Genomic DNA, 27393 nt, shown 5'->3' on the forward strand with positions numbered 1-27393 from the left:
TCGTCCCCAAAATCAGCCAAAAACGTGTGTACCTTATTTCCAAATAGACCTTTTCCCATATTTTTTTTCTAAATTCCCAATATTACCCTCGACAGCGACCATCCCCGGGCACCTCTATTCAACCATTCACTAACCCTGCCCGGGATTCGATGCCTTCACATTCCCCTGCCCATATTGTATTTGGGCAGTCTTTTTGAGCATATATATGCTAGCTTCATTCAACTCCAAGACGACATTAAGACATTTACCTATCCATAATTTCATATATCCATATATATATATACACACACCTATAAATATATATACATTGCCATTCTCGTATATATGTTTTTATTATTATTATTATAAATATATATAAGGAGAAGATTTTCTGTATCTTCTATATATTAAGACAAACATATATAGTTTGCTAATACACCTACATTATTATTACCATATAATACATTAATAATAATGTGGAAAAGAACGGTGGCTCGATCTGCGGCGGCGTTTGCCGGATACATAAGGCAGTCACGGCGGTCCTTTATTGCGCCGTCCGCGTCAGCCATTCCTAGTCCTTGTATTGTTCATAAACGCGGTGCTGATATTCTTCATGATCCTTGGTTTAACAAGGTATATATATATATCTATGTTTTTAATTATATGTATACACACACGTATAATGAAATTTTATGTAATTGTAGTGAAAAAAATCTTGGTTTAACAATGTATATGTAATAATGGTGAATGTATAATCTTACTAGGTAATTAACCATACCAGAATACTCCGGTAACCCGGTTGGCTAGGTGTACATATGACTAGCCTTCTTGGTTACCCGTAACAAGAAAAGTTTACTCGTATATTAGTACCAGGCCAAGGTTACTTTTTTTTTGTTTTAATATTGTGATGACAATGTGTCCTTTTTGATTCACGTGGTTTTGGGCTATGAATGATCTGCTAATAAATAAGTGAAAGAGATTTTTAAACAATTTGGTTGACTTTGACAAGTTTAGGATGATGCAATCTAAATCACTATCATATTGTATTTGTTTATTTACAACTATAATATAGTATAGAAGTCAAAAGGCACATGTTCTGGCTTTTGAGGACAACTTAACATTCTCTAGGAAAAATATAGAATGTGAGTTTATATATCACTATATCAGGTGTGGTTATTGAATCATTTTGTCGTTATTTGCTCCTAAAACTTAAATCATACTTGACGATTTTTTAATTTTGATTTTGCATATAGACATGGGGCTTGGAATAAGTTTAACTTCAAACTGAGTAGACTACTCTATAACACACATTCTAAGCACATATCATTAGTATTGAATGTATCGTTAAGTGGGTGGTCATAAACTAGTTTAGTTACAATGGCATGAAAGCCTAGCTAATCACTTCCTTTGAGACCCATGAGATTGTGTCCATGCCATCTTTTTTTATAAAGCAACTGAATATTGTAGACCCCTTTGTTCCAAAGTATCACCTTTTTCTTGGTTCTCAAACAAACTTTTCATGATTGAGATATCATAAACAATCTTTTATTTTTTATTCTTTCCTTTCAGAAAGCAGGATGGAGGGTTGATTAAATAAATAATTCTGATGATTTACTACGCGGCATATTTTTTGAAAGATAAATATTTACTTCTAAAACCTTTAGGTTGAGGGGCCACCCTTATAGGCTAGCTGTACTTTGTTACCATGGACATTATAACATCTTAACTCTTAAGTACTTCCTATTCTGTACTTTAAGAATTATTACTCTTATAACTAAGGTTTTTACATTTACTGACTTACCGTGCCTGGTTATGCTAATTTTAGTTGTTTTTTCCCTTTTCAATGAATTAACTATTGCTTGTGGAATGTGCAAAAACAGGATACTGGGTTTCCATTGACAGAAAGAGACCGGCTTGGGCTTCGCGGTCTGCTACCACCTCGTGTTATATCATTTGAACAACAATATGAGAGATTTAGTAAGTTCTACATTTCTTAGAATTCTTCTGTTTTTGTTTCCCACTTTGTAAATTATGAAATTGCGTTTAGTGTTGTAAACTATTATTAAGGCTGTAATACTGATATCTTAGTGTGTATTGTTAGTGGATTCGTACCATTCATTGGAAAAGAATACGGCAGGTCAACCATTTGATGTCGTATCCTTAGCGAAATGGAGAATACTGAATAGACTGCATGACAGGAATGAAACATTATACTACAAAGTATGTTCATTGACAGCCATCATCAAATATAGTGTAGTTATGTAAACTATTCTGACCTTTTTTCCTCAGGTACTGATTGATAACATTAAAGAGTTTGCTCCAATTATCTACACTCCAACAGTAGGTTTGGTATGCCAAAACTATTCAGGATTATTTAGACGCCCACGTGGAATGTACTTCAGCGCAAAAGATAAAGGAGAGATGATGTCGATAGTCTATAACTGGCCAGCTCCTGAGGTATGCAGTCGATTCAAAGTGTTTATATGTAGTATGCAAACTTTTTTTATAACATGGGAATGTCTGGGATTTATTTTCCGGTTAAGAAAAGCTTTGTTAACTTTCTGCTTTCTTCTTTTAATGAATTTGAGTGGGTACATCTATACGGAGAGTAAATTCTGTTTTCAGTTGACTAAGTATAGCTGTAATTACATCTTTCAGGTAGATATGATAGTGCTTACAGATGGCAGTCGTATACTCGGGTTAGGTGATCTAGGTGTACAGGGAATTGGCATTCCTATTGGGAAACTTGATATGTATGTTGCTGCTGCTGGAATCAATCCACAACGGGTATGTTGTTCCATGTTAACATTTTATTTTATCTGTTATAGTTCTTAAACTATAGTTCCATTTACTTGCGAAATAGGCTGATTTGGTGTCTGATTTATCTTAAACGGGCTAATATATTTAATTATCTGAAAGTGAATGAGTCAAAAGGTTGCATGCTGTCCAAAGTCTACTTCTAATCCATACAAATTCATAATCGGTTTTTATTCAAAGATTTAGATTAGTATATCAATAACGTATTGTTTTTGCAAGCACAAATAAAGAATCAATATTTAAAAAATTGGGCCAGAAAGTGTTTTTAGGGCAACTCAACCCGTCTTCTTTTGAAAGATGACCCATTTAACCAAGAACCTGTTTGACATGTTACCTACCCTACCCGGGGACCTGACATGTCCAATATTGCCACCACCATCTTATACCATTATACTTGACGTGGAATTGTATGGTTATGATGGTCGCTATCTAATGTTGCTTCTACAGGTCCTTCCTATTATGCTTGATGTTGGAACCAACAATGAAAAGCTACGTGAAGATCGTCTCTGTAAGTAGCCAAACATACAAAATCATAAGGTTCCACACATAAGTTATGAGTAACCCAACTGGACCACATACATTTTTGGCTCAAAGTTATCCTTCGTTGTCAAAATTGTATAAGAGAAAAGATAATAATATGTATGCTGAAGTGCTGAACAATGATTTTCTTTCATGTTATTGACTTTGACAGATTTAGGACTACGAGAACGAAGGTTGGAAGGAGAAGAATATATATCAATAGTTGATGAATTGATGGAAGCTCTTCATACACGTTGGCCAAAAGCTATTATCCAGGTTTATATCCTCATGAGTTTTAATGTTATACAGAGTATTGTTTTGTATGATTCCCTTTTTAAATAATTATGTTGCTGCATCAGTTTGAAGATTTTCAATTCAAGTGGGCTTTTGAAACTCTTCAAAGATACCGAAATAAGTACTGCATGTTCAATGACGACATACAGGTTAGCACCTATCAATCATGTTCTACTTTTATTCTTGGAAAAACCATCTAAGATTTCAAATTTTCTTTTAGGGAACTGCTGGTGTTGCATTAGCTGGATTGCTTGGAACTGTTAGAGCACAGGGCCGACCATTGTCAGATTTTGTAAATCAAAAGATTGTGGTTGTTGGAGCTGGAAGGTAGTGCCACCCAACATTTCTGTTATTATTGTATGGTGATTAAGATTATTTCTGATATATAGACACCGTAAAACCCTTATTCTCCATATTGTCTTCAGTGCAGGGCTTGGCGTTCTTAAAATGGCCTATCAAGCTGTTTCGAGAATGACAGGAACAACAGCAAACCCTCAGTTTTACTTGATTGATAAACAGGCACGCTTTCATCCATTCTCATGTTTCATGTTACTACTTGCATTTGTTTTATACAAGTGTCATTGATCTTTGAACAGAGTGATTTTTGATTATGTTAACCATTGTACTTGGCCTATTATTGCAAAATAATCATACTTCTTGCGAAAATACCTAGTAAACGCTACAGTTTGCAAGAATAAGTGACGCGGGAAGAATTATGGGATTGTTTGCCTTAAATACAACTTTCCTTCTGAATAGTTCTAGTTTTGTTTGCAGGGTTTGATCACAAACCAGAGAAGTCATGTTGACCCATCAGCTACACCATTTGCAAAACCTGTTGGAGAGGTTGAAAGTATAGGATTGCGGGAGGGATCTAACATCCTTGAAGTGGTACATCTCATTTAAAATATTCAGCATTCTTTTCTTAAAAGTTCTGTATATTCCTGTTGACTTTAATTTTAACTTTTGATGTTATGCAGGTTAAAAAGGTCAAGCCTCATGTGCTTCTGGGTTTATCCGGAGTTGGAGGCATTTTCAATGAGCAGGTGCTTCCTTATTTTTCTTATGGTTTGTATCAAGTTTAGTGTCTTGCTTTTATATATCTAGTTTACTACAGAAGTATCATTTATGTATTAAATAAGACCAATAAATCATAACTAGTAGAAATATTACTACGTATAAGAAATTTAAATTTATCTTGTTGCATTTATTTATGTAAAAGTCACATCTTTTGCTCGTCATATATTTAGGTGCTTAATGCCATGAAAGACTCTGAATCCCCTAAACCTGCTATCTTTGCCATGTCAAATCCAACCAATAACGGTTTGTCTTTTTTGAAGCCCCTATATATGTCATCAGATTATAGCTTTCATCAGTTTTTTTATTCACTGAATTAATTTCTGAACAGCTGAATGCACTGCTACTGATGCTTTTAAATATGCCGGAGAAAATATAGTTTTTGGAAGTGGAAGCCCTTTTCAGAATGTTGATCTTGGTATATACTTCATGTTGCATCTGTTCAGCTAAACTTAAGGTGGACGGGTAGGGAGCATTGGGTAACTGGTGAATTTGGGTAGAATTTTGTGTGGTTCAATATTGCCGGGTGGGTGGGGTTGACCCTTGGTAGTCTTTGTCAAAAGTATTTTCTTTTCTCTTTTTATAAGTGAATTAATGTCAAATATAATTACAAAAAGTATTTATTGGGGATATGGTACTTCTAATGAAATGATCTATGAGGTTTTATGGATGACTATTTACTACTTTTTTTTTCCAGGTATTTCCTATTTTATTTAACCGATTTGACACGTTAGAGATAGAGACATAGAACCCTTGATAAGTAAATGGGTCGAAATTGCCATGTCTAACTAGATATGATGATGGGGACATGGTTATGCTTATATATTGTTGTATGTATGTGTGTGTTTGTTCTTCTGTATAAACTTTATTGATATACGCGCAGGAAATGGGAAAGTTGGCTATGTAAATCAAGCAAATAATATGTATCTTTTCCCCGGGTATGTACTAATTAATATATGTTGCTTAATTGTTGTTAGCTTGTTATATTTATCTGATATCTTTTGCATATCCAGGATTGGCTTGGGAGCTATGCTTTCTGGTGCTCATATTATATCCGACGGAATGATGCATGCAGCATCTGAATGGTATGACGTAAACAAGACAATGGCATGTTTTGGACACAGAATTAATAGTGTCTTTCTTTGTAATGATGATAGTGGCCAAATTAGTAATTTTAATTTGGCACTCAAAGAAAAGGTTTCATTTTCATCAGACATCCCAAGGAATCAATTGCGACTTTCATGGGGGAAGGGAACCGTGAAAGCAATTTCTGCTATCTTTTTGCTATCACTTATATGCCTCTTTAATATTCTCCTGAGCACTACTTCATTTGCAAACTACATAAAAATGTTATCTTTGGAACCTTTGGCATATATCATTTGTAGAAACTTATAGCATTTGAAATCACCACTAATACTGACTCATGCTTGAAAGTAAATATTTCATACAGGTTTGAATTGACAATTTAAAGTGAAACTTTTGCACAGAGGCACTTTTGTGGTCTTTAGGATTTTTATGCTTATGTTACTTTCCTGATATTTTTCAATCCTAACCAATTTGTTGTTTTTTTATTCAGTCTTGCCTCGTATATGACAGACGAAGATATTCAAAAGGGTAAATTCTATCCATCTATTGACAGGTAATATATGATTATCTAAGATGGTGTTTTTTTTGGATAAAGTGAATATGTTGAGATTTGAACAAATATGTACTACCACGTTGGTTGTATATATCAAGATATTTACTCTATTTTCATTATGATTGCAGTATTCGAGATATTACTGCTGAAGTAGGAGCTGCTGTGCTACGGACAGCAGTTGTTGAAGAAGTAGCAGAAGGACGAGGTGAAGTCGGACTTAAAGAGCTTCAACACATGACAAAAGTACGTATCATATCTCCATATTAATTTAGTTCCATTTACTGATGAATGAGTCAATTTGGGCTTCCTCAAACGGGTCAAATAGGTTGAATGGATTTGAATCTTGCCTGAAATCAACCTCATGAACTTTCTTATAAAAGTTTTAGATAGTATGATCATATGGTTTTATTCATATCAACTGATGCATTAATATTGTTTGCGGGTCAATCTCACTTTCTCCATTATGGCACTAATCGGGATTCTTTATTGGGTGCAGGAACAAACTGTGAAATATGTAACGAGAAACATGTGGTATCCAGTTTACAGTCCTCTTGTTCACGAGAAATAACCTGACATAGTGAGGCAATGCAGATGGTAGTATCGTAGAAACTGCAGTTTGTTATTTAGGTTAAATTGATTGCATTATAAGAGGGTCTGACTAGCGGCTAAAATACACTGGACATTTCGGTTATTGAAGTTCTATATAGATCATGTAACCGAAACCAATTTTGATTTTTTGAGGAGCATTTGCGGCTATCACTGTAGGATGTCACCTTAATATATACATCCAATATAAATTGTGTTTCGGGGTTCTCTGTTAGTGAAAAAGCTTTGTTTTTTTCTACAGATATGATGACTAATTCCTGGAAATTCAAGTTACACTATCAGGCTGTCAGCTGACTTTACATCTTCTGTTCATGATGCTAATACATTAAATAGCCAAAAACTACAAATAAAAAAGAAAATGAGACAACAGACCCCAACGACCCAACCAATGGTTCATCTGTGAGACTCCTGATTTTTAATCTAGAGTGTTGATTAGGGTAATCGAGATGATATGATGTCAAGATAGAGCTCAAAATAACTCCCAAACGTTGAGCATGAAAGTCGATAAGGTTTGATTTAACCTTTATTTTCAAGTCCAAGCGAATAATTGATACTTTCAAGTTCGATTTGAAATAATTAAAATTAAGAGACGGAAATTTAAGTTTGTATTAATGGAGTCTAATTTTTCTTTCAAGCTCGACTTGGTATCATATATTTTGAAAAATTGTGGAAAATAAACAAGGAAATATTGTCATCTTGTTACTATACAATACAACGATTAAACATCTTACGAATATAAAATTATGCGTTTAGTTCGGTAAAACTAAAACAGTATTAAAAAAAAGAGAGTAATGTTTTATTCATATAATAATAATAATATCCAAATTTTATTACTGTGTAATATTATATTTATTATATTATATCTATATTTATCCTTCAAAAAAGAAAAACTAGCACCGAAAAATATCATTTGTTTATCATTTTGATTTCAAAAAAAAAAAAACATAGAAAACATAAAGACTTTACATTAATAGGTTTTTAAAAAGAAACACGATCTTTTAATTTTCTAATTGAAATACAAAACTATTGTGAAATACCCCCTCATTTTTTTGAAAATTAGAAAACATTCGGCAGTCGAAGGATTAGGTACTCGGTAGATTTGTATTGGGTGAATCTGGGAGCCAAGTAGGCATGTGGGGTCCCCTTCCTTCCTTCCTGCCCACATTTCACACTTTTTTAAGATCCAAAACAAACTGAATCAACGTTTACCTTTTGACTACCCTTTAAGTGTCCCTACAGCAACCCTCTATATATACACGCACTCACATCCTGCATTTGTATTCTGGTTACTGAAGCAGACTTCATACCCTTCCATTCGAGCTGTAAGATTTCTTCTATTTGTACCTTAACTTATTGCTCTTAGCCTGTTCAATCAATTTTCAATGTAATGTGTATATTTTTATATGTATATATACTGTTTGAATTTTTATGTATTAATGTATATGTTTGCGTATGTGAAAATTGGAACAAGTTTCAAGCATTATTCGTTAGATCAATGGAAGCTGAAGTTTTTCAATTATAGGGATCTTGTTTTCATCAAATATGATTGTGATTTAGATCTATAGTACTGTAGTAGGTTAGGGTTTACAATTTGATTGTGATTCAATCAAATTTCAATATATCGCAACACCTTTGTAGGACTACGATTACCGAGTTAGATCAATGCAATTTGGAGTTACAATTTTGAATTTTAGGGAACAAATCTATTCATAAGTTTGATTGTGACACACAACACACACACATACATGTATAGCTTTTTATATGGAAAGATACATTTATAAGCTTAAGTTCTATTGCTTCTCGTTTGGAGATTAATGATGTTGAAATCTCAAGTTAACGTTGGATGGTTAGTGGTTTAGTTTATGATCATGGCAAATTTGATCGGGATCCATGAAGCACTAAGTTTGAACCGCAAAATATGCTTAAGTAAACTTTTGAGATTGAAATGCGAGCATTAAATTTGGGAGTGATGTATAACACTAAGAATAGAAGTTGAAGGTTTGAATTTCAAGTACAAGTTTTGATTGCAAAGGATATTGTTTGTTTTTTTGATTAATTTAATTTACACGTAAAGTTAGTGATGGGACTATAGAATCCGTGGAGGAGAGGCAAGTTATGTTTGTTTTGATGACGATTAGTTTTTTCGGAGGTGAAACGTACTTATTTGATTTTATATAACATTATTGAATACCTCAATTGCTTACAAAAGTTGCTAGCCCCTTTTTGGCTCTGTCGCTGTACATAACTATAGTTTTAGATTAATACACAACTTGATGGGCTCATGGTAATCCAGACTCATGAATGAAAATTCTTTGCTTTAATGGGAAACTTGGATGAATTAGTGATCCAAAGATAAATCTAAAAGATCCAGATAAGTTACCTTTTAAAAAGATAGTGCTGGTATCGTGAACATTAAAGTTGACAGCTGGCTTTGACGGTGGTTTTGTATTCAACTGCGTTGCCGTGTTTCATTGGTTCTGCTTGTATACATTAAATTGATATCTTGGATCTAAAACATTACACCCAGACCGACAGCTTATTACACTATCAGAATTTGCTCTGTTTTGTATGATCCGTGATTCTTGCATTTTCTTTTAATTTTTCAGATCTTTGGTTGTTCATTCATTTTGTTGTATTTCTAATTTCAATGATGCTTGTTAACAGTAAGATTTAGAGGATGGCTGTGAGAAGGCCTGGTTTAATTGCTTTGTTTGATGTCGATGGCACTCTAACCGCGGCAAGGAAGGTACACCTTCATATTTGTGACTATGTTTACTGAATTTTATAATGTGTCCAGTAAGCTTCCTTTATTTACTATCCTTTAGTTTATGAAGGTAATTGAACGTTATGATCATTTTTGTTAAACATGGTTTACTATAGATGTCATCTTGCCAATATAGTTATATTATGGTGTTAGTGATTTATTAAAGTGGAACACGTTACAAAGTTGTATATCCAGACATGGTAACACCTTACAAATCTATATTTTAAATCTTAATCAAAGTGCTAGGGTAGAAAATCATTATTAACTTGAACTTTGAGATTTTTTAGTTTAAACCTTAAGCTGTACACTTAATTATAAGTTATCATTTGTCCGAGTATGAGCTATTCATTTGTTACTTTTGAGCACAATGAGTCTTGTATTGATTTGTGTAGCTCCAAAATCCTGATGTGGATTATGTGAGCTATAGTGAGTTTGCTTACATTATGTATTTTACAACTTATGCTTCAAAATTGCAGGGGATTACTCCAAGGATGTTGAAATTCATGCAGGATTTGCGGAAGGTACATGATTTACTATTTATTTACTTCTTATATTGAAGTTTCAGTTTTTCTTGCTCTTTCACATAATTAATTGTCTAATACTTTTTCCTGTTTGTAGGTTGTCACTGTTGGCATTGTTGGAGGATCGGACCTTGTTAAGATATCAGAACAGCTAGGGTCAACAGGTCAACTTCGTGCTCTCTTTTCTTTCCTTTTCTCTTTATCTAAATGAATGCAAAATAATATTGTATTTTAGTTTAGGTAACCTCAACATATGGACTTTTAGAAGTAATTCTGTAAGCCTAGTTATTCTATACGAGAGAAAGTACCCGCGCGTTGCGGCGGTGAGATGATGGGGATGATAGTTCATAGGAGGTGATAAGTCATAGAGTGTGATAGCCAAATGCTTTAGCCGTATGGGCTCCGACCTCGGATTTAAAAATTCGTTGAAAGTATATTGAATGACATCTCTAATGAAAGAGCATGAAATTTTAAGAACACCCATACAATTTTTATAATTTGTCGATATACGGTTTTTGAGATAACATATTTTGAATGAATTAGGGGAATAAAATGATTTATGGAGGAGAGGGAAAAAAATGAGTGGTTAGATTTGAGGAGAGGGAATAAATTGAGTGGTTGAGATTTAAGGGTATTATAGGTATATTATGTAGAGATGTTTAAATTAGTGAATAAAAAAGTGGGGTATATTAGGTATTTCAAATCCTTAATTGAGATTTTAAAAAAAGGTGCTCCTCCTTTATAATGTATTATAGATATAGATATAGATATAGATATAGATAGATATAGATTATAGATATAGATATAGATATAGATATAGATATAGATAATTGCTCTGGACATTGATTCAACCAGTGTTTATGTAACCAGATCTTTGAGAACATATATTAAAATATAGTTTGTATTAATTAACAATCTTACTCCAATATCTATGCAGTCATAAATGACTATGATTATGTCTTTGCCGAGAATGGCCTTGTGGCCTATAAGGATGGAAAGCTAGTTGGGACACAGGTACTATCGAAAACTTAGAAATAGATTATAAATTTCATTAGAGATGTCAAAAACGTGGTTATTTAATTAGAAGTTTTCTCATGATGAGTTTTTTCTGTTCAGAGCTTGAAGACACATCTAGGGGAGGATAATATTAAGGTAAAGGGTTTTCTTCTGTTTTTGGATTTACAAAGTGTTCTTAGCAGTATCTGAATTGTTTGATTTATTACAACTTGAAGAAACAAAATTTGATAATCTAATATTTAGTTGATCGAACCTTCGGAAGGCAGGTAATCAGAATCACTTTCACCCATATATTTCAAACAAGCTATAGGGTATTAGGGATACACGTTGGATCAACCAGTCTACTTGTATGTCAAAATCATCCTTAAAATTTGTTAGGCTTTCAGAAGAAAAAAACACCCCCCATAGTGTTAGGGTTGACCCCAAGCTGTTATTGAAAGTGATTAGAATCGAAAAGAACCTTAAGCCTCTTAAAGAAACAGGAAAGTCAGTGTCAGACATAACTTAAGTAATGCTCATGCAATTTAAAGTGTCATCATACGCCTTCTGTGAATATCCAATTATAACATTCAAACTAACTCTACATGATGCAGGACTTTGTCAATTTTACTCTCCATTATCTTGCTGACTTAGATATCCCTATAAAAAGGTTAGTGAAGAGCTTAAAATCTAAACAAATCAATTATCTTTTTTTAGCATCTTAATAAACCCTAATTGCAGGGGAACTTTCATTGAGTTTCGAAGTGGGATGATCAATGTCTCACCAATTGGGAGAAACTGCAGTCAAGAAGAAAGAGATGAGTTTGAGAAGTATGATAAGGTATAAAACTTTCATTTACTCAAAGCATAGGTCCATATTTTTACAAGTCTCTGCTGATGGTACATTGCAATTTAGGTTCATAATATACGCTCGAAAATGGTAGAAGTTCTAAGAGAAAAGTTCGCTCATCTTAACCTAACGTTTTCCATTGGTGGGCAAATAAGCTTCGACGTGAGTAACTTCTTATCTATGAAAGCATGAGCGAATAAATTATGTTATTGGTTATTCAGAGTAATATATTTTGGCATATGCTTTCAATAGGCCTTCCCACAAGGCTGGGATAAAACTTATTGCTTGAAGTACTTGGATGAATTCGAAGAGATTCACTTCTTTGGAGATAAGACTTACAAGGTTGCTCTTTAATAGTTTATTACATCTCTTGGTGCTGTATCTTGATATGTTCTCTATAGACTACTGATAGTTGGGTTGCCTGAAATTTGGATATGATCTAACTTTTTTTTTTTTAATCAGGGAGGAAATGATCATGAGATTTATGAATCCGAGCGAACTGTTGGTCACACAGGTTAGCTTATCATTACTAATACCATATACTCCCGGTACCACAGTTTTTTCATCATAAAGTTTCGTATATAGTTTAAATAGGGTGTTTGACTGTGATGCATTTGATTTACCCTTCATTTACAAGATGATGGATTCTTATGGGCTCATTGATTTATCTTCCAGTGATTTTGATGGAAAATAGATTTAACAATATGGAAGGGTTGGGCAGGTTTTTAAACCATTCAAAATGAGTAAATTCTTAGTGGATGTGAAAACGAGTTTAGGTTAAATTGACATGCCCAGTTATAATAATCTATTCTTAAATCAGTCAAGGATGTTACAATTGTTTTAGGACACTTTGGGTGACGGACTGACGGCCGACTCATTGACCGGCTCCATTTTGACTATCTGTTTAACCTTGATTTTTAGGAGATAATATATGACCCAATTTTACATAGTTAATGGGCCGACGTTGCCACCTCTAAGTCTGTAAGACTGTAACATATTGGTAATGTAACTTATTAACATCCCATGGGAAGTTTCCAAAAGAAAATTGTTTGTAATTTACATGGGCCGTAAGTACATCTAGCAATTTCAATAGTTACTAAGATACCGAATATTCTTTTGTCTATGGAAAATTGCAACATTCAGTATCTTGGTAAGTTTAAATCAAAATATCTTGGGAAGTTCAAATCAAAAGTTACTGATTGCTCATTGTCATCATTACAATAAGGACCTGGTTCTACAGGATCCCCTTGTTTGTTGCAGTTGAAGCGTTTTTAAGTGATGGATGTTGGTCGACTTTTTTCTTAGATTGTTTTCTTGGTCAAGCATTGTGAGTTGCATAGCAAGATCTGATAAGATCCTTTTTTTTTAGCTTCAGTAACACTAAAATTTGTGAACCTGTTCTTTGCTTTTCAGTTACGAGCCCAGATGATACTCTGAACCAGTGTACTACTCTATTCCTCAACAAGCAAGGTTGAGGTACCCGGCTCATCCTTCTTCTGGTGACGCTTGTGCTCTAAGACTTCTCACTACCTAAGGGTTGGGAAGAAAAGTTCTTGTACACAATCTTTTGTACTTGATGTTTTCATAGATATGTTTTTTATCTCGTGTTAATTATATACAATATATAATGTAATTTTCTTTGTCAATCGCAAATAGACTTGAGTTGTATGAGATGCAGCACCACTCACTTAACCAAAGGGTGAGAGCCTGGGAGGTGATGAAAATTGCAATAGTTTTTATCTTAAACTGTGACAATTCATCTAACATTATCATTTATCAATATTAAATTTGGTCTTTAAGACCGATAACTCCTCTTTAGTTGTTAAACATACACACATCGTCACATATAAATAATTAAATATAGTACGCAGCCATTTAAGTAAGTGTATATAGGAATGGCGGAGGTCATCACAGTATACAAATTGGAAACAAATATTTATCAAGCGTGTAAGAAAATTTTCATTTTTATCGGTTAATAGAATACTAGAACGTAATATTAATATAAGCACATTTTCACCATCTTTCCTTTTCTTGGTAGTTGATATTAATATACGAGTATTTGTTAGAAAGGTGAGAAAAAGTTTTCAGAGATAAGTTAAAGTAGCGGGACTAAAATGGGTGGCTAACGATTATTTCAAGGGGCTTCCGTGTAGTTCTTGTTATCTTTCTTTCATTGCAAAAGATTAAATTTAAATATTATATTAAATACAAGAATTCTGACTCCAAATCAATTTTATGGCTAATCAAGTAACTTTTCTCTGTCTCTTTATCTGAGTATTACTTTAATTATCTTTATATAATACTGTATGTATGTATATGCATATATGTGTCATATGATTTGGCATAATTTTTTTAAGGATTTGAGTCAAAGTGTTTATATTGGATGTATGTATGTATGCATGTATGTTCTAGAAACTATTATCTGAAAATGGGTACACGGAAAAGCCCGGGGAAATTCAAGCCTTTGACTCTGACGTAGTAGTTGGCTTAACAGGTCACCCCGTGGCCATATCCTAGACCTTTTCCTTGGCCGATGTTTACCCAATGACGTTTGAACCGAAGCCTTCAGGACGCCTTACCTGTAGGTTACTTTGGAGATGGTTCAGAAGCTAGTATCTGTTTAACCAATTAAATTATATTTGTTGATTATTGCATAATCACTTTCAAGATGCACGTCCAGCTCGGACCCATCACCCACATTTTATCTGCATATAAGTAATGCAAGTTTAACTGGATATTGCAGCTGCCAGAGGAATTTATCAGTGTTGGTGAGCCCGAGACTCATAACTGTGAGATCAGGCTGGTTAGTATTGTACTGTAACAAAGTGGTCACTTGTTACTTATAGCTTTTGTTCGTGTTTTAGGAGAAAAATTCTTTTTAGTTATAATTTAAGGGAATTAGCTTTATTTGACAATAAACGAGATGATTTGAACTAATGGATGAATGCTATCGTTTTGAAGTGTAGAGAGTTAGTCCTAAGAAACGAAAGGAAAAAGTTTTTGTTGGTTGTGGTGCTGGTTTTGGAGGTGATAGACCGTTGGCAGCTCTTAAGTTACTTCGAAAAGTTAAAGATCTCCACTACCTTGTACTTGAATGCTTAGCAGAGCGCACCCTTGCTGACCGCTACCAAGCATTGAAATCAGGCGGTGATGGTTATGACCCTCGTAGTATGTTTTCTTCACTTGTTATTTCTATGTTTTCGGTGAAAAAGCATATACATCTGCCAATCATACTAAAATCATTTCTCGTACAAACTGAAATAACTTATGGTGTACGACTGTACATTAGAGAAAGGACATTAAAAAGAATCTCATAAACCTCAGAAAGTCGTTGCTTTTTTATTCTTATTTTCCTAATACGACTTCAAGAAATGGAATATTATCAAGGAACCATTTTGTGGGCTTTGGTTGTGATTGATCATCAGCTGCATTTTAATATTGTTGATTGAGAGTTGTATATTGTACCTCAAAAGCGAATTTAGGCTTATTTCTCATCTCCACTAACGCATTTATATCAGATATATTGCATCTCCATGGACAGTTGACCATTTTATGTTATTCGTCTATAATCGCGCAGTTTCAGAATGGATGGAGTTGCTCCTACCTCTGGCCATTGAACGAGGGGTCTGCATTATTACCAACATGGGTGCAAGTAAGCAACACAGTCATACTCTTTTATACTTGTAAGACCTTTTATTTGCTAATCCTCATCAGTTTGACCGATGGTCTAAAGCCAACTTTTTAATCTTTTTATTTTCTTTGTGAAAGCAAATGCATCGGGGGGTCAGGATAAAGTTCTGGAAATTGCAAGCAGGTTGGGTATAAAGATTACAGTGGGTGTGGCTCACCAATTTGATATCGCCAAAGCAGGTTTTGTATCATTCTCTTAACTACGTTTATGAAGTTGAGATTCTTAGGTGTGTCAACCATTGACCATATAATTTGGTTGCCATACATATTCAGGTCTTGGTTCTCACCTGAGAAATGTGGATGGTGTAAGATCTCAGTACTCGTGGTGTAAATTTCTTGTATTATATCTGCATTGAGAATAACCCTGAACCAATATGTTAACTTGGTGGAAGCACAATTTTACTGATGAATACACTTTCAAAAAAGTAAAAAGAGTGGTGGAAAAATTGGTTTCCCTGTACTCCTGTATTTAATGCTACTCCTCTTTTTCCATTATAGCCACACTGGTTGTTATGTTGATGTCCTCTCGTTTGCTTTAAATGTTGCATACAGGGTATTAGCATGTATCTAGGGGCAGCTCCTATTGTAGAGTGTCTTGAGAAGTACAGTCCCAATGTCGTCATCACTTCCCGTGTAGCTGATGCAGCCTTATTTCTAGCTCCAATGGTATAAAATAAATTGTTTTTTACTTTCTTGTATATGACATGCTTGTACGTTTGAGCTTAAACTAATTGGGTTCTGTAACACAAAACATAAGACTATAAGAGAATACAATTGAGTTTTATTTGATCATACATCTTTGTTTGTTCTGAGAAGCTTAATTCATAAGCAAATCATTGATCACTTGTAGATACCATCAAAACTATGGAATTTAAAAAGGTATATTGATTAACGATATTAAAAAGGTGGCAAATTTCTTAGTCAGAACTGCAGTTTATATTCCCGGTAATATGGTTGTTTATATACCAAGAGACAAGAAATATTGAAATACCTATAGTTAATACTGTACGTTTTAATTGCTAATTAAATATCGATCTTTGGTGCTATTCTTGAAGGTTTATGAACTAGGTTGGAACTGGGATGAATTGCCGCTGCTAGCCCAGGGCACTATGGCTGGACACCTATTAGAATGTGGTTGTCAACTCACTGGAGGGTATTTTATGCATCCAGGTACTACAAGTCTACAATAAACCCAGTCTTGTCTCATTCAGATGCATACACTTTGACTTTAGAGGTCAAACCTAATATTCTATTCAATGAATGATTCGGGTCTTTGGTAAATAACTAGACAAAAATATATTTTCTTTTAGGTAATCCTTGTTACAAATGTTTGATATAGTCACAAATATCAGTAGACTCCAAAAACGTCAGAGATATGTATAGAATCTAAAGTCAAACTTTTGATGTATCTGACCTCAAAAGTCAAATGTATGTCTCTAAACAGTTTTTGAATGTTGAAATGCATGCTCCACTTTTTTGTTATTGCAGGAGACGTATATAGAGACATCCCTTCTGCAAATCTTCTAGATGTGTCTCTTCCATTTGCCGAAGTTAATTGTGATGGTAAAGTGTGTGTAGCAAAAGCAGATGGGAGTGGTGGAGTGTTAAACTTCAGTACCTGCGCTGAACAGCTTCTTTATGAGGTAGGGGATCCAGGTGCCTATATTACCCCAGATGTGGTAAGTTGCATATCCATATCTGTTTTGTTATAGATAAAATTAACAAATAAAAACTGAATAGGAATTTATGGAAGCAGGTTATCGATTTCCAAGATGTTACGTTTCAGTCATTATCAGCCAATAAAGTTGTCGGCTCTGGAGCAAAACCTGCTGTAGTATCTGTACCTGAAAACCTTTTAGCACTAGCTTCGAAGGTATCTAGCTAAATGTATCTTAGATCAGATCTGATTATTTTAGAGAATAGATCATTGTAACACATTTTTACTTTAAGATAAATAGATTTTGCTGTCCATAGTCTCACTGAAACTACTAGGATTAACTGGAATCTTATTTACCATGTCTGGTTTCAGGATGCTGGATGGAAAGGATGGGGAGAGATATCCTATGGTGGATATAAATGTGTGGAACGGGCTAAAGCTGCTGAATTTCTGGTAATGATCTTGTATTCCATGAAGAATACGGTGCAATGCTTATTTGCTATTATTTTGGTAGGTGAGATCATGGATGGAAGAAGTACATCCTGGAACTAGTAACCGTATAGTGTCTTATATAATCGGATTGGACAGCCTCAAGGCAATTAGCCTTGACAATATCACCTCGATGCCGAGGGCTTGTGAAGATATTCGATTGAGAATGGATGGGTTATTTGAGCAAGAGAAACATGCTATTGGGTTTACTAAAGAGTTCATAGCTTTGTACACAAATGGACCTGCTGGTGGTGGAGGTATCAGGTGGGACTTATACCTCTCTCTTCTCACTTTAACATGAACTGGACCTATAAAAAAGTACTTTTAAAAGACGTATATGAATAAGACCTTCATAATCTTCTGTGCAAATGACTCATACTTTATCAGATATTCTTAACTGATTAGCTGACACTATAACGAAATGCAGCACAGGACACAAGAAAGAGATCCTGCTAGAGAAAGCACTGGTATGGTCCTCTTCCGACACCCTGTTGTTAGTTTGTGTTTATCTGTGTGTCCTCCTCTTCATTTCTGATAACGAAGAACTTTGTGATGTTTATTTTGCCATCAATACTTCATCTGTATCCAATATCCCTCTCTGTTTATGTTTTTTACTTTCTTTTATCACGGTGGGTAATAAGACCAGATCTTCCAATCTTAACGTCCTAGATGTGGCAAAACGGGCTGGTCAGTTGACCATTGACCCATTAGAGATGAAAAAAAGTCCAAGTCCACCCAATGGGTAAAAACTGCTACATATAATCAGTCATTCTTCTGTTTGATAATTTCAGGTTGGGCGTGAACATATTTACTGGAAAATCTCAGCAAAGCAAAACCAACCAACAAATACAAGGGATCATAGCAACATAGTCCTCCACGAAGCATCATTTATTCGTCTTGAGGAGTTTTTACCTCCTGAGATTCACCTGTCTCCAGCTCCCCCAGGAAGAAGAGTCCATCTCTATGATGTAGTCCACAGCAGAGCTGGTGACAAAGGTAACGACATGAACTTCTCGATCATCCCACATTTCCCTCCAGATATTGAGCGTCTCAAGGTCATCATAACTCCAGATTGGGTCAAACGTGTCATTTCACCTCTTCTAAACCAATCATCCTTCCCAGGCGTGGATGATATAGAAACACGAGACAAATGGGTCAATGAACACGTTAACGTGGAGGTTTATGAGGTCCGTGGCATCTGTTCATTGAATGTTGTCGTGAGGAACATTCTAGATGGTGGCGTTAACTGTTCAAGAAGAATTGATAGGCATGGGAAAACTATATCTGACCTCATATTGTGCCAAGAAGTTGCTCTGCCCTAGTGATCAAGGGTATGGAGTATATGTCACAATGACCATCTGACTTGTATACATTGTTGAACAGTAGATATGTGTATGTGAACATGTTTTGAGCTAAAACAAATTACAATTGTGTCTAATTTACAAACACTATATCTATTTTTAGACTATCTATCTAGTAATACTTGATTGATGAAAAAAAGTAAAATTCCTTCAATTTATTTAACAATGGCGAAATGTGTACCACATACTTGACATAAAAAATAGCATCCTCGTGTCATGGCTCAGAAATAAAATAAAAATGGCCATTCTTTTTTCTCAACATGTAAAAATCTCCAATTACGTGTTAGTACTTTATTTATCAACTCATTCGTAATAATACGACTTGTAAACCGGTTACATTAAAATTAAACATGTAAGTTTGTTTTTGTCCATTCAAAAAAGAAAAGACTAAATTCCAATTATTTGACATGGATTTATAATTGTTTGGCAACCCATTTTTGTTGGGTTCTTTTCCTTTTGTTAAGTTTTTCAATTGTTCTCAAAGCAAAGTAACAGAAACAACAACAATAGAAAGCTAAGAAAATGTCATTTACGGGAACATTAGACAAATGCAAAGCTTGTGATAAGACGGTTTATTTTGTTGATTTATTGTCCGTGGACGGAGTCACTTACCATAAAACATGCTTCCGGTGCAGCCATTGCAATGGATCGCTCGTGGTTAGTGTCTTCGATCCCTTCTCTGTCTTCGGGGATAGCTTGTTTTTGGATTGATATTGATATAGAAGAATGTGACTTTTCTTTAGATTGTCACATGATTAGCTCGTTAATTTTTTATTTTTTATGTTGAATTAGAACATTAATAGCTCGTTTTGTCGCAAGATTGGCACATTTTTATATAAATTTGCAATACTTGTATATAGTTATAGGCTGTTTGACGTCATTCTCATAGCAATAAGGTTGGTTTCTTTGAAACGACAATGTGTGATGCGTAGCTCATATTCTTTTGTTGTCATAGGAATAGATTGTTGTTATCATTAATCCATAACGAGCACGTTGGGGAAATTTTTACACAATACCCAACGTTGTGGCCAGTCAGACCGGTTAATTATTTACCAACATTGTGTGAACTAAATGGATGACATCTTCTTTTGGATAGATGAGCAACTACTCCTCCATGGATGGAGTCTTGTATTGCAAGACTCATTTTGAACAACTTTTTAAAGAATCTGGAAATTTCAGCAAGAACTTTCAAACAACATGTAAGCTAATTTCTTCTAAACAAGATATCATAATACAATAGTAGTTAAGGTTATAATTTTAATGTTTCTTTGGCCTAAACATGTTATTTTCATTTTTGCAGCAAAACCAGAAAGAGACAATTCATCGGTATGTTCTACTATCGCTTTAGGGAGTTCATGGCTTTTCCCAACATTGAGCTCGCCAATTCCTTTGTCAGTTGTGTCTCCACATCCATACTTCTAAACTGACATAAAAATTGACAAACCCCTACCAAGAGCATAGACCTTTACACAAAAATAAACAGTGGATCAAGAAAACAACTTGTCCCTTAACCAAAGTGAGGGCCAATGTGCCAAAGAGGTCTTTTTATTTCCTTTTTTCCAAAACACATAAATGCTAAATTTGTTATGTAGGCAAAGACACCAAGCAAGTTATCATTTGTGTTCTGTGGGACTCAAGACAAATGTAGAGCTTGCGACAAAACTGTTTATCCTCTCGAAAAGGTTTGTACATTGCTAGTAAACTACACAATACCATAATGTTGTTTTTGGCATATAAACAAAGTGCTTGTTCGGTAAGGACTTTCACAGTTTATAGCAATTCTACGCGGTAGATATGATAGATATAACCTCAATCAAGAAGTTGTATTGATACATGTCATGGTGCATATATATAACATGATGAATTAATCCATAGATTGTTTGTGGTGGCTTTATATATATAGATGACAATGGAAGGAGAACCATATCACAAGTCTTGCTTCAAATGTGCTCATGGAGGGTGTCCTCTAACGCACTCATCATATGCTGCCCTTGATGGCATATTGTATTGTAGGCACCATTTTGCTCAACTCTTCATGGAAAAGGGGACTTTCTCTCATGTTCTCCAAGCTGCAAACCAAAAGAAAAACCCCCCTGCCTCCTCATCCGAAGAGCAACCCGATCAACAAGAAGAGCAACATGATCAACAAGAAGAGCAACAAGAGGAGCAACAACCATCACAAGACGACAGTGAAACTAACGATGAAAGCCAAACCGAGCCACCACCACCACCCGAGGATGAACAACCCAAAGAAGAAGAAGAAGAAGAAGAAAAGGAAGAAGAAGAAAGAGAAGAAGAGCAATCAAAAACAGAATAATCATACAACACAGTTTGGTCAACTTGTGTGTCAAATTAGTTGTTTAATACGCATATAAGTTTCTTTCTGGGATAACTTGGATGATGTTAACATTATTTTGGTTGGATGGTGTTGCTCTCACAAACCATTAAAATCATGGGGGGCTTTTTGATATGTGTAGAAATTGATTTAAGTGAGTTTGTGAGAGCAACATCATCCAACAAAGAAAAAAACTCAAGGGAACCAAAAGAAAATTAAGTAGCCCATAAGTTTATATTTCATGTTAAGAATAGTTACAGACTTGCAGGTATTATGTTGTGTATAAGTTTGTGGTATAAATTTCAAGGGAACTATGTTATGTTCAGGTGTTAAAATACCGGCCGGTATTTTAACAATACCGGTAAATACCGGTATACCGGCCTTCGAAGACAATTACGGTATGATTAAAATACTGGTATTTAAAACATTGGTCCTTAATAATTTACTTAACTTACTAGGAAATTATTATTAGCTTTTAAGCCTTACAATAAAAATACAACAATGACTGATAGAAATACAAAAAGCATTGGAAGTGTGCATAATAAAAATATCCACCAGAACCACAGGAGTTCTTTCTTATCTTGGCCCTGAGAGAAGAGAAGGAAACAATTGAGTCAACTCTTCCTCATGTCCAACTGCTTTTTTCTGCATTCTTGGATCCGTGAAATTGTAATCCAAGTTTGACTCAACAACATTCAACCCTCCTTCTATCACCTTAACCACTGATGACATAGAAGGCCTTTCTGTATAGTCAGTTTGTAAACACCATGAAGCCAATTTCAGCATCTCCACAACTTCTGCACCATGTGCTTGCATATCTTCGCTGTACTTGTCGACCATATCTAACAGCATTCCTTGCTGCCAGCTTTTTTGAAGCAATTTGAGCAAGTGCTGACTTTCTTCTGGCTCGGATATGTCAAAGTTCTTCCTCCCACACAAGATCTCCAAGAGAAGGATCCCAAAACTGTATACATCCACTTTCTCGGTGATAACTGAGCTCAACCATTCTGGAGCAAGATATCCAGGGGTGCCTCTCATGGTAGTCATCACCTGGGTTTGATTGCGTTCGATAAGCTTGGACAACCCAAAGTCAGATACTTTGGCGTTGAAATGGTCGTCTAGGAGTATGTTTTGAGGTTTGATGTCAAGATGGATTATTTTTTGTCTACAATCTTCATGGAGATATGCTAAACCTTTGGCTATATCAAGAATGATTTTCTTTCTGTATGCCCATTCAAGCATGTGCTCACCATCTCCATGGTAAATCCACCTTTCTAATGATCCATTACCCATGAACTCGTATACAAGAAGTCGTTTTGATTTCCATGCACAAAATCCTATTAGTCTCACTAAGTTCACATGATGAATGTTGCCAATGGATTGAACCTCAGCTAGGAATGATTTCTTAACTTGTGCAACGTCTTCTAGACATTTTACTGCAATCTTCATGCCGTCTTCCAGAATCCCTTCAAAGACTGACCCGAATCCTCCTTGGCCAAGGCTTTTACTGAAGTTATCTGTTGCGGTTTTCAGTTCCTCATAGGAAAACCGAGTGGGCATTCCCGCCACCTGATCTAAACACTCTTCCTCTATCTCAGATTTCCTTTTTCGCTTGCGAATTACAAAAACAATAAAACCAACAACAGCTAGCAGAGACAAGAAACTTCCAATTGCGATACCTAATGCCTTTTCAACATGGAAATTTTTATCTATCAATTGACCAGAAGCTTGGAAGGTATCCAAAGGAAGCGCTTTCTGAACTTTTATGAAAACTCTACTCGCCTTTGTTGAGTATGATTTCAAAGTAAGGAGCTCGGAAGGTAAATAACAATTCCCAGCAGTCCCGTTATACTGGAATACAACTGCTTTGCACGCACAATTGTTTAAACACGCTTGTTTGCAGGTCTCCAAGTCCACTGCTTCTTTGTCGACCTGGAAGGTAAAATGCTCAAAGTGATCACCAAGATCAATAAAATCTTGATCTTGCGTAGCATTGCATGTGATGGGAATAGTTTCATAGCAGCCGAGATAAGGTTCTTTCTCATTTACTGATCTAAAATAATCTTTCACTGGAAAGTTTGTTGCTCCTGGACATTCACAATTATCATTTATGCAAAGGGCATTTCTCCCACAAGCCAGAGGGTATGTATGACATGAGTCACCATATGCAGACAGTAGATCAGCCACGACGCTCCACTCTTTTTTCCATTCAAACATTTTCAAATGCCCATCTGACATTAGTTTTATGTAAGACATGGATGATGTAAAGGGGATATCAAAGCCTCGAAAGCTACCCGTTTTCTTTGTATAAATGACTGACAAACTACCATTCAAGAACCTAACATGACTTATAATTTTATCTTCTTCGCCTGGCATGTTAGCATATCTAACAGACGAGTTGTAGTAAGCATATTGATGCGAGTTTGATTCAAAAAAAGCATACAAACCGTGAAGAGAGACTGTAAACGAATATAGACTTTGTTGGGTCGTCCAATTGCTTGACGAAACACTAGCTATCAGCTTCTGTCCTTGTGACAGTTTTTGGCCAGGTAACAAAGAGTCAGTTGGATAATCAAATGATTGCCAAACCACCGAGCCATGGGGATCAAACAGCACCAAATTTCCCGTATCAGTCAAATTCATGCCAATGACAGACTTTCCAGCTGTATTGCTAGTCCAAACGGTGGTACCAACATAATTCCGTAGAACCAGCTCTCCAGCTGCTGTAAGACTCAGTGTTGCTCCAAGTCCAACTGGATCATCTCTGTTTGCTAACCAGACAACTTGTGGAGGTACGCTACCAAAGTCAACAGGATCTACAATTATAATGAATATGCCAAAATGGTAAAGTAAACAAGTTCCGTTACAGATGAACCCACAACCAAATTTGGGTTCAACTGATGATGAACTACTACTACTACTCATGAAGAATATAGATATGACCATTGACCCATCTTGAAAATTAAACGAGTTGGGAGCCGATTCATCGTTGGTCCATGTGGTGGAAAGATTTGCAATATTAGTAGTAGAATAGTCGTTAGGAATATGGGCAGCGGTGGGTGTGTGTAGCGGCAAGATCGACAAGATGCTTATAAACAAGGCAATTGATGGTGCCATCTTTATCACTAGCTAATTAATTATAATGATTCCAATATCGATCCACCGATCATGTAAGATGAACACATGCAACGATTTAAATCTATATAATACGTATCATACATTTATATGCTACTATATATATATATATATACGTATTATTGTAGGATACGGCTAGTCGTTGTTGATCACTCATTAGTTTCCGCTGAATTTTCTGTCTCATTTAGTGGACAATTATAACGTACATATCATTTTCATTATCATGACATATTCCACACAATCCGTCAGCCCAAACCATTTTCCGGGAAAAACTTTTAAAACAATACAGTAATATACTCGTATATCCTTTTAGGAACGAATTGAATGTGCTTTTTTTTTTTATAATTGTCACATGATTAATTAGCTCGTCTTTTTATTTTATTTTAGAGAAAATTTCATGTATGCCATTGATAAGCTTGATAATATCATATATGCCAAATTAAAATTCTAAATATCATAAATGCCATTATTTAACTTAAAATATATCAAAATTACCAAATGATTAAATTTAATCATCAATATAAAACAATAAAAAATTATAAAACTATACATACCATTTTCAATTGACCATCATACCCTAATTTTAATTATCTCTAATTACACAAAACTGGAAAGTTAACATGTTAATAAGAGTGCAACAAGTCTTGTATCTCATCGTGTTAATGGGAGATCAAATGAGTCATGTATCTACAGATGTTATTAAGGATTTAAGGGGCTGAAAAGAAAGAGGCATGCATTCGACTTAATACTGAAAAGAAAGAGGCCTGCTGAAATGCTCCGATGCGTGAAGTTTTCAAATGTGTATACACATAATGGATTAAAGAGCACTAACATGGGCTATAGTTATACAATTATTTCACATATAACAGCATTTCCTTTTATCAATATGAAATATTATCGCTTACGGAGTATAAATTTATAATGCCTTGTTGATATCCCGTGTAAATAATAATATTAGAGATAATAAAAAAGAGGGTAGAATGGCAACAGTAAATGGTATTTATGGTTTTTTAATAATTTTATTTTTTATTTTGATTAGATTTAATCATTTCGGTGTTTTTGATATATTTCAAGTTTAATAATGGCATTTATGATATTTGGAATTTTAATTGGGCATATATGATATTTTTAAGTTTACTAATGGCATATATGAAATTTTCTCTTTATTTTATTATTTTGTTTGAATTTTTTTTAGTAATTAATTTTTCCTTTCACATGCGAATGAAGTAATTTACATAAAAAATTAGAAGACAAACGAGCAATAAGTTGCACTGCCACTCATTTTTTTATAGCAAAATTAAGACGTTTAAAAACTACATTTATCGATCGTGACGTCATAACATTAGTATGCATGACCCGTTGGATCCTTCCAAATAACTCAACGGCCTCAGGTGCAAGAAACCCAAAGGTATCAAATGCAAAGGGTATTAACCCGTGTTGGTTGTCAAGACACGTATTCTCGTGTTTGACCACTTTGCATAAAACAACTTTTAAAACAACATGACTGGTAGTGAAGTTGCACCTTAATCCAAGCCCACAATAGGAGAGACTCCTGTTAAATCCACGCATGTGTGTTTTCTCCCTGTCCAACCAAAGACCAAAATGTCAGTCTGAAAGTAGATCTTACTTCGAATGGGTCAATCCATAAATTCACTGGCATTTCTTTCTTAGCAGAAATCTCAGGCCGCTTAAAAATGCTTAAGAGAACATTTGTTACAAAATCATGTTTGTATTTGAACCCCGGGAGCTCTCTGCAGTGAAGTGCATGCTTTCTAAAGGAATCTAAACATGCTTTCCGACAAATAAGACATATTTCATCAATAGAAAATAAGGGGACCATGAGATGGTATTTGAGTATAGTGTGATACTCTATCGGTGATATTTGTTGTCCTAAGTCCTAGCCCATCAATAGGGACAACAAGGAGATAATCTTGAGCATGTAGCGCGTGTAGACGTTTAAAAATGGCTTATTGTTTGATTGTCATGTCAAAGTGTACCTCTATATCTTAGATAACTTTACTAAAGACGACACTCGTCAATACATGTTGGGTTTTAAGGGAGATGGTGTACTTGTTAAAAATACGGTTTGTTCTTTGAAAACAATAATCTGTGATGCGTAGCTCATTTTCTTTGTTGTCTACGGAATAGATTGTTATCATTAAGTCATAAAAAACTCGTTAGGGGAGATTTTTATATAAAGTAATACCATACTTCAAAGGGTTTAGTATCTATGAATGTAACTAACTATGCATGAATGTTTATAGTGTGAAAAAACTAAAGTTGTGTTCATTGTATGAAATAACTTTCAAATCTTGTTTATTGCATGTAATCGGGTATACGTGGCAACCATATAAGCTACCACTTGTAAGTTTTTGATTGATTGGATATATACAATAGACAAAAATTGAAAGTTATTTTGATACAATGAACACAACTTTAGTTTTTTCACACTATAGACATTCGTCTATAGTTAATTACAATCACAAAAACTAATCCCTACTTCAAATACCAAAAATTTTGTATGGTATCTTCTATATCTATAACTAAGAAAGGATATAAAATGCTTATGTGACATCCTCATTTAAATGACATGTAGGATTTTTACTTATTTGTCAATTGTTAAATAGATAGTCTATATTGAAACATCATTTTTACTATAATCTTATA

At 34.7% G+C, this 27393-nt stretch overlaps 5 protein-coding genes across 6 annotated transcripts; 4 read left to right on the plus strand and 1 right to left on the minus strand.

The window, feature by feature from the left end:
- The first annotated feature begins 347 nt into the window (after positions 1-347).
- LOC122593445 (NAD-dependent malic enzyme 59 kDa isoform, mitochondrial-like) lies at positions 348-7135 on the plus strand. The gene is made up of 19 exons (XM_043765856.1): positions 348-612; positions 1860-1956; positions 2081-2199; positions 2269-2436; positions 2638-2766; positions 3244-3304; positions 3488-3591; positions 3675-3758; positions 3830-3936; positions 4035-4128; positions 4384-4497; positions 4587-4652; positions 4857-4929; positions 5015-5101; positions 5567-5621; positions 5697-5768; positions 6260-6322; positions 6451-6565; positions 6819-7135. The coding sequence occupies exons 1-19, from the start codon at positions 454-456 to the stop codon at positions 6888-6890; spliced, it is 1839 nt and encodes a 612-aa protein (XP_043621791.1). The 5' UTR covers positions 348-453; the 3' UTR covers positions 6891-7135.
- Positions 7136-7978: 843 nt separating this feature from the next.
- LOC122592358 (phosphomannomutase) lies at positions 7979-13705 on the plus strand. Its single transcript, XM_043764566.1, has 12 exons — positions 7979-8250; positions 9593-9674; positions 10169-10213; positions 10311-10377; positions 11151-11227; positions 11330-11365; positions 11824-11879; positions 11951-12050; positions 12126-12221; positions 12312-12401; positions 12522-12573; positions 13473-13705. The coding sequence occupies exons 2-12, from the start codon at positions 9606-9608 to the stop codon at positions 13532-13534; spliced, it is 750 nt and encodes a 249-aa protein (XP_043620501.1). The 5' UTR covers positions 7979-8250; positions 9593-9605; the 3' UTR covers positions 13535-13705.
- A 586-nt stretch (positions 13706-14291) lies between these two features.
- LOC122592548 lies at positions 14292-19363 on the plus strand. Of its 2 annotated transcripts, XM_043764804.1 has the most exons (14): positions 14292-14306; positions 14803-14862; positions 15026-15227; positions 15637-15711; positions 15828-15929; positions 16023-16054; positions 16302-16415; positions 16805-16919; positions 17238-17428; positions 17506-17622; positions 17779-17859; positions 17921-18159; positions 18323-18362; positions 18687-19363. In XM_043764804.1, the coding sequence occupies exons 1-14, from the start codon at positions 14295-14297 to the stop codon at positions 19215-19217; spliced, it is 1911 nt and encodes a 636-aa protein (XP_043620739.1). In that variant the 5' UTR covers positions 14292-14294; the 3' UTR covers positions 19218-19363. The 2 variants fall into 2 exon arrangements, with proteins under 2 accessions (XP_043620739.1, XP_043620740.1); XM_043764805.1 differs by lacking the exons at positions 14292-14306; positions 14803-14862 and having other exon boundaries at positions 15109-15227; positions 15637-15742.
- Positions 19364-19725: 362 nt separating this feature from the next.
- LOC122590678 (LIM domain-containing protein PLIM2b-like) lies at positions 19726-21576 on the plus strand. The gene is made up of 5 exons (XM_043762860.1): positions 19726-19913; positions 20353-20455; positions 20557-20582; positions 20849-20938; positions 21160-21576. The coding sequence occupies exons 1-5, from the start codon at positions 19779-19781 to the stop codon at positions 21571-21573; spliced, it is 768 nt and encodes a 255-aa protein (XP_043618795.1). The 5' UTR covers positions 19726-19778; the 3' UTR covers positions 21574-21576.
- Positions 21577-22021: 445 nt separating this feature from the next.
- Positions 22022-24708, minus strand: LOC122592154 (G-type lectin S-receptor-like serine/threonine-protein kinase SD2-5). The gene has a single exon (XM_043764359.1). The coding sequence runs from the start codon at positions 24706-24708 to the stop codon at positions 22168-22170; it is 2541 nt and encodes an 846-aa protein (XP_043620294.1). The 3' UTR covers positions 22022-22167.
- Between the last annotated feature and the right edge of the window lie 2685 nt (positions 24709-27393).

Source organism: Erigeron canadensis, chromosome 3, assembly GCF_010389155.1.
Source record: "Erigeron canadensis isolate Cc75 chromosome 3, C_canadensis_v1, whole genome shotgun sequence".
In the NCBI taxonomy this organism is placed as follows: domain Eukaryota; kingdom Viridiplantae; phylum Streptophyta; class Magnoliopsida; order Asterales; family Asteraceae; genus Erigeron; species Erigeron canadensis.